This window comes from Tupaia chinensis, unplaced genomic scaffold (genome assembly GCF_000334495.1).
Source record: "Tupaia chinensis unplaced genomic scaffold, TupChi_1.0 Scaffold144804_1, whole genome shotgun sequence".
Lineage (NCBI taxonomy): Eukaryota > Metazoa > Chordata > Mammalia > Scandentia > Tupaiidae > Tupaia > Tupaia belangeri.
This window is the reverse complement of record NW_006204665.1, coordinates 10,665-20,346: the sequence shown is the minus strand read 5'-3', so window position 1 is coordinate 20,346 and position 9,682 is coordinate 10,665. Positions and strand designations below refer to the sequence as shown.

General features: G+C 45.4%; 1 protein-coding gene across 2 annotated transcripts in view; it reads right to left on the bottom strand.

Moving 5' to 3' along the window:
- Nucleotides 1-9,682, bottom strand: part of LOC102475234 (ADP-ribosylation factor 4-like) — a 21,148-nt gene that overhangs the window by 8,256 nt on the left and 3,210 nt on the right. Inside the window, exons 1-3 of one of the 2 annotated variants that reach the window (XM_006167462.3) lie at nucleotides 7,827-8,241; nucleotides 3,161-3,241; nucleotides 2,861-2,970 (exon numbers count right to left, since the gene is read on the bottom strand). In XM_006167462.3, the coding sequence (XP_006167524.1) occupies nucleotides 2,861-2,970; nucleotides 3,161-3,241; nucleotides 7,827-7,893 (258 nt within the window). In that variant the 5' untranslated portion in view covers nucleotides 7,894-8,241. Of the gene's footprint in view, nucleotides 1-2,860; nucleotides 2,971-3,160; nucleotides 3,242-7,826; nucleotides 8,242-9,682 lie in introns of those variants that run through there. The other variant, XM_014583808.2, reaches the window with a different exon arrangement.

Sequence of the window (9,682 nt, the reverse complement as noted above, 5' to 3'; positions counted from 1 at the left end):
CCCAGACCAGCCCCAGTGGCTTGACAAACATGCTGGGTGAGTGTGCATGCATGCCCAAAATCCTTACAGGATGGAGAAATGGAGGGGGACTGTGATGTGAACACATCTCACTGGAGGATGTTTTCTCCCTTTCCCTCTCTCCATCTCCAGCAAGTACACACACACTTTGGAAATTAAAATAAGAAAAATGGAGCCAGCAGGTGGCATAGTGGTTAAAGCACTGGAATCCCACAAGGCTGACCCTGGTTCAAGTTCTGAACATGGCAGCTGAAAAATCATGCCAGGTGTGTGTGTTTGTGTACCCAAAATGTGGAGAGAATGAAGGTAAGGGATTGTGGTATGGCCATCCCTCCTAGGGGGTGATCTCTCACTTCCCTCTCTCTGGTGAGCTCATACACTCTATGGCAAAAATCTTTCAAAAAAAAAAAAAAAAAAAGACTAGGGCCAGCAGATGGCATAGAGGTTAAGGTGGCTGGATCCCATATGGCCAACTCTGAGGTTTAAGTCCTAGACTGGCAACTTGAAAGACATGCATGATACTTGTGTGTGTGTGTGCCCATCCAAAATCCCAAGAGGATAATAGAGAAGGGACTGCAGCATGGCCATTTCTCAATGGGAGCGGGGGTGACTTCTCACTTTCCCTCTTTTCTCTCTCTCTCTATCGTGAGCACATGCACTCTATGACAAAAAAAATCTTAAACAAACAAAAAAAAGTTTCCTAGGGTTTCCCAGTGACCTCATGGTTAGGGGAGATGGCACTCACATGGCTAGCCATGTGGTCCATCTTAGCCCTAGTGGCTTGAAAAATACATGAGGTGCATGTGCATATGAGCCCCAAATCCTAAAGGATGGAAAAACTTAGAAGGGAATGCAGCAGGACCAGCAGTTAGTGTAATGGGTATGTCGCTGGAGTCCCATGGGGCCAACCATGGTTTGCGTCCCGGATCCAGTGGCTTAAAACTCAATCCAGGAAAAAAAAAAAAAAAAACTCATTCCAGGCGTGTGTGCATGCGTGCCCAAGATCCCGAGAGGAGAATGGAGTAAAAGGGATTGTGGCATGGCCATCCCCCCTCCGGGGTGATTTCTCGCTTTCTGTTTCTCTGTCTCTCTCTGCCTGGCGAGCGCACATGTCCTATAGCAAAAACCTCTAAAAATAAAAAATAAAAAAAAAGAAGGGAATGCAGCATGGTGATGCCACGTTAGTAGATGCTTTCTCCCTCTCCCTCACACATGCCTTCTGGCAAATTAAAAAACAAACAATAGGGGCCAGCAGGTGCAGCAGGTGACGTGGTGGTTAAGGTGTTGGACTCCCCCCAGGGGGGATGGCCATGCTGCAATCCCTTCTCCTCCATTCTCTTCTTGGGATCCTGGGCACGCATGCACATGCACTCAGCGTGAGTCCAAGCCACCAGGTACGGGACTCAAACCACAGTCAACTACATGGGAGTCCAGTGACATAGCCATTACGCCAACTGCTGGTCCCAGACACTGGTTCAGTTCTGAAGCCAAACAGCATACTGGCCACATGCCTGTAATCTTAATGAATTGGTAGGCTGTGAAGGGGTCCTACTTGAAATGTATATGTTCATCTCTCTTCCTTTATCCCACTCTCGACTCTCTCTCATAAGGAAGAATATTATGGAAATTTTCAAATATACATAAAAGTAGAGAGAATAGCATAATTTTTCCCGTTATATCTATTATGCAACTTCAGTTAATAAGATATGGCCAGTATTGTTTAATTAATATACATCTCTAATGTGCTCTACTCATTGGATTCTTTTTTTGAATTATTTAATTTTATTTGTTATTTATATTATTATTATTATTACTTAATTTGTCCAGAGAGAGAAAGGGAAAGTGAGAGAGCAAGCTGCCTGGTCCACTACTCGAACCACAGTTGGCCATGTGGGAGTCCAGTGCTTTAACCACAATGCCACCTGCTGGCTCCCCCACTTAGAGTATTTTAAAATAAGGCATTGGCACTTCATTTAGGAAGCGTGCTTTCTATTATTTGTTCTTTTTGAAATATATATAGAGTTACTTGTTTAATTTTTTAATTATTTTAAAAATTTTGCTATAGGGCATATGTACTCGTCAGAGAAAAACAGAGAAAGAGAGAGAGAAGCAATTCACCAGGTCTACCCCTCAAATTGCAGCTGGCCATGTGGGAGTCCAACACCTTAACCACCTCCTCTGAGGATTTTGGGCATGCACGCACACACACGTGGTGTGATTTTCAAGCTGCTGGGTCATAGACTTGAACCACGCAGCCGGCCATGTGGGATTCGGCCTCCTTAACCACCACATCACAGGCTGCCGAACATCTAACTCATTCTTGAGAATCACAGCCCATTTGTCCCATCTCATTTTTCAAAATCTTCCTGTGATGGCTATCGTGCTCTCCAAACTCTAGGTAATTTGGCCTTCAAAAATACAGTGAAAGGGAACCAGCAGTTAGCGTAATGGCTGTCGCTGGATGTAGTCGACCGTGGTTTGCATCCTGGACTCGGTGTCTTCAAACTCACGCCGGGCGCACGTGCATGCGTGCCCAAGATCCCAAGAGGAGAATGGAGGAGAAGGGATTGCGGCATGACCATCCCCCCTAGGGGGTGATTTTTCGCTTTCTGTCTCTAATGTCTCTCTCTGTCTGTCTGGCGAGCACATGCGCCCTATACCGAAAATCTCTCCAAAAAAAAAAAATAATACAGTGAGAGTCCACTGAAGACTACAGAAGCAGTAATAAGAATGCCACCTCCCATAATAAATAGCAATATCCAAGTAAACACTAGAGAGTAGCATACAGTTCAGAGCATGAAAACCACACATAAAAGTAGTAAAAATTCATAGCATTCATTACCTGGGTATTCTGGAAGTAATGCTTCCAGAGAGGTCTTATTCTGTCTTGACCACCAACATCCCACACTGTGAAGCAAATGTTCTTGTATTCTACTGTTTCCACATTAAAGCCTACAAAGAATAAAATGAACACTGTACAATAATGAGCCGTGAAGTCATAAACCCATTGATTGCAGAATTCTTTTAGAATAGCTATCTAAAAGTCTAAGACAACCAAGTTAACAAAACGACTGTTTAAAATTAGATTGTATTCTGATATTTCACTTTATGTCACTATGATGTCATCTCTAAACTTTCTTACCAATGGTAGGAATGGTGGTAACGATCTCTCCTAACTTCAGTTTGTACAGAATAGTTGTCTTGCCAGCAGCATCCAATCCAACTAGAAAGACATTATAGACTTAAAATCTAGATCAAAAAGCACACGCTAAGAAAAAATTTTACAATAAAATCATAGTTGAAAGTAAAAGCTGACTGTTTAAGGCATGAATATGAGTTAGAAATGAAATTATCTCGCTTTTGATTCCCAAAGGCAACCAACCAATTGTACAGAAAAAGCCTTTCCATTTTTCTTTCTCAATCTAGAGAGACATCTTTTTTTTTTTTTCTTTTGGAGACTTTTTCGCTATAGGGCACGTGCGCTTGCCAGACAGACACAGAGAGACATAGAGACAGAAAGCAAGAAATCACCCCTCAGGGGGGATGGCTGCAATCCCTTCTCCTCCATTCTCCTCTTGGGATCTTGGGCATGCACGCACATGCACCTGGCGTGAGTTTTACGCCATCGGGTCCGGGACACGAACCACGGTTGACTACGTGGGAGTCCAGCGACACAGCCATTACGCTAACTGCTGGTTCCCTAGAGAGACATCATTTAATAGTAAAAACAAAACAAAACAAAAAACAGTATCTGGCTAACTGAGGCTCTAATCTCTAGTTCTGCCACAAACCAATTAAGTACCGCTATGTAGATTGCTGTAGAAAACTGAGGCCAAAGAAGTTCACCATAAAATAATGGGATTGATGGGACCAGCAGTTAGCGTAATGGCTATGTGGCTGGACTCCCATGTAGTCGACCGCGGTTCGCGTCCCAGACTCAGTGACTTAAACTCACACCAGGTGTGTGTGCGTGCATGCCCCAGATCCCGAGAGGAGAATGGAGGAGAAGGAATTGCGGCGTGGCCATCTCCCCTGGGGGGGGATTTCTCGCTTTCTCGCCTTCTATGTCTCTGTCTCTCTCTGTCTGCCTGGCGCGGGGGGTGGACGTGTTCCTGAAAAAAAAACCCCCCCAAAAAAAAAAAAAAAAAAAAAAATATATATAAAAAATGGGATTGGATAATCTTTCTTTCACTTCAAGTCCTAATGAAGTCTTTTAAGTATCACCACTTTTAAAAACACAAAGCAATTGAATAAGAGAGCACAGGAGCACAAGTGAATAAAGATTACCTTAAGACTCAGGGGCCAGCAGGTCGCATACTATTTAAGGTGCTGGACTCCCACATGGGCAAACTGCAGTTCGAATCCTGGACCCCACAGATTGAAATTCATGCTGAGCGAGTGCTGCCCAAAATCCCAAGAAGAAAATGAAGGAGAAGGGACAGTTATTTGACCTTCCTCCCTCAGGGGTGATTTCTTGCTTTCTGTCTCTCTTTCTTTCTTTGTCTCTCTGGCAAGCACACATGCCCTACACCAAAAATTTCAGGGAAAAAAAATTCATAAACGAGGGGCCACCAGGTGGTGTGGTGGCTAAGGTGCTGGATCCCATATAGCTGACTCCATGGTTCAAGTCCAGACCCAGTGGCTTGAAAAACAGGCCAGGCACATTTGCATGTACACCCAAAATCACCAGAGAAGAAGGGACTGCACAAATGCAGAAAGTTAAATACTTGTCTTTTTCCAATTTTTTCCAATCATCATTTGGCAGACAGGGAAGTGCCTCTCCAATATAGTGATACAGAAAAATGCTTATGACATGCTTCTGCTTTTCTTCCCCATCTGAAACTTGTAGCCATCATAAAAGACTAAGGACATAAAAAACAGCAAATCATTTACTATAAATCTTTAATGAAAAGACCTATATACATTTTTTAAATAATTATTTTATTATTCTTTCTCTCTTTCTTTTAATTTTGACCAGAGAGGGAGGGAGGGAGGGAGGGAGAGAGAGAGAAAGAGAGAAAGAGAAAGTGAGAAAGCAAGCTACCAGGTCCAGAACTCAAACTGTGGTTGGCCATGAGAGTCCAGCACTTTTTTTTTTTTTTAAAGGTTTTTGCTATAGGGTGCATGTGCTCACCAGAAAGACAGAGAGAAACAGAGAGGCAGAAAGCAAGAAGTCACCCCCTAGGGGGGATGGCCACACAGCAATTCCTTCTCCTCCATTCTCCTCTCAGGATCTTGGGCACTCACGCACATGTGCTCGGCATGAGTTTAAGTCACAGGGTCCAGAACTTGAACCACGGTCGACTAACATGAGAGTCCAGTGACATAGCCATTACGCCAACTGCTGGTCCCCCAGCACTCTTAACCATCATGCCACCTGCTGGCCCCAACCTATATATTTTCATGAATACAATCATGTACAGGTTAATTTCTTTAAAGAATAGATTGGACATTTATTTATCACAAAGATTGTTTTTCTAACTGCCAATTTTCAGCTATATAAACCTTAAACGACACGCTTGTCCTCCTAAAATAATTCTGTCCTCTTCATAAAGGAAATGTGAGAAACTCTGAGAAGTATTTTGATTTATCCTTTTGAATGAATGAATGCTTTTATGAATTGTAAAGAAATTGAATTAATAGTAAAGTGAAGCACAAACCTATGTGTATACTCTACCTCTTTATAAACCTTGTAATATTACAGAAGCTGCTTTTGAAAACTTTTGATAGTACAGTTTCAAAATAAAGCCTTTTGGGAACCAGCAGTTAGCGTAATGGCTATGTTGCTGGACTCCCACGTAGTTGACCGCGGTTCGCATCCCGGACCCGGTGGCTTAAAACTCACGCCGGGCGCATGTGTGTGCGTGCCCAAAATCCCGAGAGGAGAATGGAGGAGAAGGGATTGCGGCATGACCATCCCCCCTGGGGGGTGATTTCTTGCTTTCTATCTCTATGTCTCTCTCTGTCTGTCTGGTGAGCGCACGCGCCCTATAGCAAAAACCTCTCAAATAAATAAATAAATAAATAAATAAAGAAAGCCTTTTCCCCACTCTAGAACACAAGTTAATGAACCAACAAGTTTCAGTGTTTGAAGTGGGACTCCTTTCAGTAATATGCAGATCCATGGCGCTCAGCTGTGATGTAGAGACTGCTCATAGTACTATCAGGCAGGGATTGCTTATATCTCCCACATGACATACTCTTCTGCAGTTGAGCAAACAAAGTGCCCCCTGAAAAGCAGCTTCTAGGGGACCAGCAGTTGGTGTAATGACTATGTTGCTGGACTCCCATGTAGTCGACTATGGTTCAAGTCCCAGACCCGGTGGCTTAAACTCACACTGGGCATGTGTGCATGTGTGCCCAAGATCCCTAGAGGAGAAGGGAAGAGAAGCAATTGCCACATGGCCATTCCCCCTGGAGGGTGACTTCTTGCTTTCTGTCTCCCTTTCTCTCATCTTTCTGGTGATAGCACATGCCCTATTGCAAAAAACCTCTAAAAAAATAAAAAGGAAGAAAGAAAAGTAGCTTCTAAAAGAATTTCAAAAATCAACTTTGTTGGGACCAGCAGTTAGCGTAATGGCTATGTTGTTGGACTCCCATGTAGTTGACCACGGTTCACATCCCGGACCCGGTGGCTTACAACTCATGCCGGGCGCGTGTGCGTGCGTGCGCAAGATCCCGAGAGGAGAATGGAGAAGGGATTGAGGCATGGCCATCCCCCCTGGGGGGTGATTTCTCCTTTTCTGTCTGTCTGGTGAGCGCAAGCGCCTTATAGCAAAAACCTCTACAAAGAAAAAAAAATCAACTTTGTTGTTACTATTTAACAATGCTACCCTAAAATGAAGCATCATGACATTTTCAGCTACTAAAAAATTATGTTTTTAAAAAAAGAATTATTTTATATATTATTATTATTAAATTTGCTATGCTGTATGTGCACTCACCAGAGAGAGAGAGAAAAAAAAAAAGAGAGAGAGAGAAAGTAAGCTGCCGGGTCTGGGATTCAACGGGCAGTAAACAATGTGGGAGTCCAGGGGCTCAACCAACAAACCACTTGCTGGCTCCGATTTATCAAGTTTTCTTTTTCTTTTTTTTTAAAATTACCTCCTAAAAGTTTTGGGCATTGCATTTTAGATCAGGTGGATAAAAACAAGATTGAAAACCAAAGAATAAATCTAATATATTGGAGTTCTTAAAAACAGCAGACACATGATAAACTCAGTTTTTAGGAAATAAGCTTATTAACGAAGAAAAATTCGAGGTGGAATTAGTGCGAGGAAGTTTAGCAGAGCGAGCTTTGAGCACTCCAGCCGTTTTGTGAGCCTCCTCACCATGTACTGGCCATGTACTGGCCATGCACAGGCCAGCTCCGAACTCTAGGCAGCTGCGTACTCCCAAACCAATGGACTTTGCAGGGTACATGAAGCGGAAAGAGGGTGGAGAAAGGTTAGAGTCGCTCTGCCTCCCTTCAGACCTCTGGTCAAATGGAAGGAATAGAGGATGCAGATCGCAACCCTCCGAAAGGGCCACATGTCTGCTCCCGAGATTTCGCTTTCTCAGTATCTCCGCCCAAGCTTATCCGGCTTCCAATAAAATAAAAAAGAAAGCCTAGCCCACAAAGAGAAAACCTTGCTCGAGGCCCTGTCCTGAGCGCTTCAACCTTCACTACACTGTTTCCCGGTTAGGATTCTTTTCAACCCCAGGCCACTCTCCCGCCACGGCCCTCCGAGGAAAACACACGCCCCAAAGCAGCGCAGAGACCTGGCCTTCCTCCATCCCCACTGGTGCCCCGCCCCGCGGTCCCTCACCCATCAAAATGCGCATCTGCTTCTTGCCAAAGAGTCGAGAAAAGAGGGAGGAGATGGTGAGGCCCATGACAGTAGTGGCACTTGCGATAGGCAGCGGCAGAAATGGCTTGGGGCGTTCCCAAGTCTTTCACGCTTCCCTTAAGCTGAGCGAAAGGAAAGAGAAAGAGCTGAAGGTGGGCGGCAGTTACGGCTCGCTGGCGGGTGTACGGAATGGCGCTCCGGGACAGCACTTAGCGGGGCAAGGAACTGCTGGTTGGCGACTGGCGCGACAGGTCCAACTCTATCGTTAAGGCTCGGGTCGTGCCACGCCTCACGGTTACCGCTGCCACTCTAGGGACCACCCGCCCCTTCGACGCGGACGAAACCGTCACAACCTCCCCATTCCCCAGCGCTTCCGGCGTTCCCGGAGTCACTGCGCCTGCGCACCTACGAAATTCACTAGTGCCACTTACGTCATCTCTAGCAGCCACGGCCTTCCGGACTTGGCTTCGGAAGCTGAGCAAGGCCGGTAGGCACTTGCGTATTAGGAGACGAGGTCCCACAATGCCTCGCTTGGTCTTTGCCGACAGACTAGAGGCAAGTAGGGGCCCTGCTTCAGGAAAGGCTGGCTGCGCGTCTTGGGTTAGGTAGTGAACGTCAGTTTCTTCTGCCCTTTGGCGGGGGTTGGTCCTTCTCTTGAATACGAAGCTCGCTGGAAATACCCAGTCCCAGGAAGCTGCAAGTTTCACGAACGGGATCGATCGCGTGCCCTAGTGAAGGGTTGAAGACCAGCCCTGTCTTTCTTGGAGATGGTTAAAAGCGTGCACACGTAGAGACTGTGGAAAGCAGTTGTGGAGCTAGACCTAAATGCTTAGACCCCCTGGCCAGGTGGTACTGAAGTCCCTAGTCCTAGCTCAAGACAGCATTTTCATCGGCTGTTGTCATTGATTTGCTTTATTTTCTTTGCTAGAGGGCTCACCAAAGAAATAGAGAGGTAGAAAGTACCACCCCCATCCATTTTGGGGAATGGTCATGTGAGGATCCCTTTTCCTCTTTAGATACTCAGACACAAGTACCTGCACCTGGTCTAAGACTTGAACAATGGGTCAGTCTTGGAGGATCCCACTGCCTCAGCCGTCAAGCCCTGGAACTGGCCAAGCTATTGCCATTTAAAGAAAAGGCATGGTTGTTAAGGCTCTGGGTTCCCACATGGCTGACCGAGTGTCAGAACTGGCGGCTTGCTGCCCCCCTCCCCCGCCAAACGAAATAACAAGGATAGTGAATAAAAATAAGATTATTAAAACAAAAACAGGTCAACTAGCAGGGCTTGATTTTTCTGTTTCCTATACGTTTTTTTTTGTCCTAGAAGAAGCACGAATGATTTATTCCCTAGGTTCAAGTTGGGAAGTGGCCTCACTTTTTCAAATTTTTTTTTCAATTTTTTTATTTTTAAGAGGTTTTTGCCTTAGGGTGAGTGTACTGACGAGGAGAGACAGACAGTGAAAAGGAGAGTGAGAAATCACTCCCCGGGGGTATGGATACACGGCAATCCTGTGTCCATTCTCGTGAGATCTTGGGCGTGCACATGCACCCAGTGATTTTCAAGCCACCTGGTCCAGGACTTGAAGTGCAGTCAGCCATAGCCTCCTTCACTTTAAAAATATTTATGACCGGGACCAGCAGTTAGCGTAATGGCTATGTTGCTGGACTCCCATGTAGTCGACTGTGGTGCGCGTCCTGGACCCGATGGCTTAAAACTCATGTCGGGCACATGTGCGTGCGTGCCCAAGATCCTGAGAGGAGAATGGAGGAGAAGGGATTGCGGTGTGGCCATCCCCCCTGGGGAGGTGATTTCTCGCTTTCTGTCTCTCTGTCTC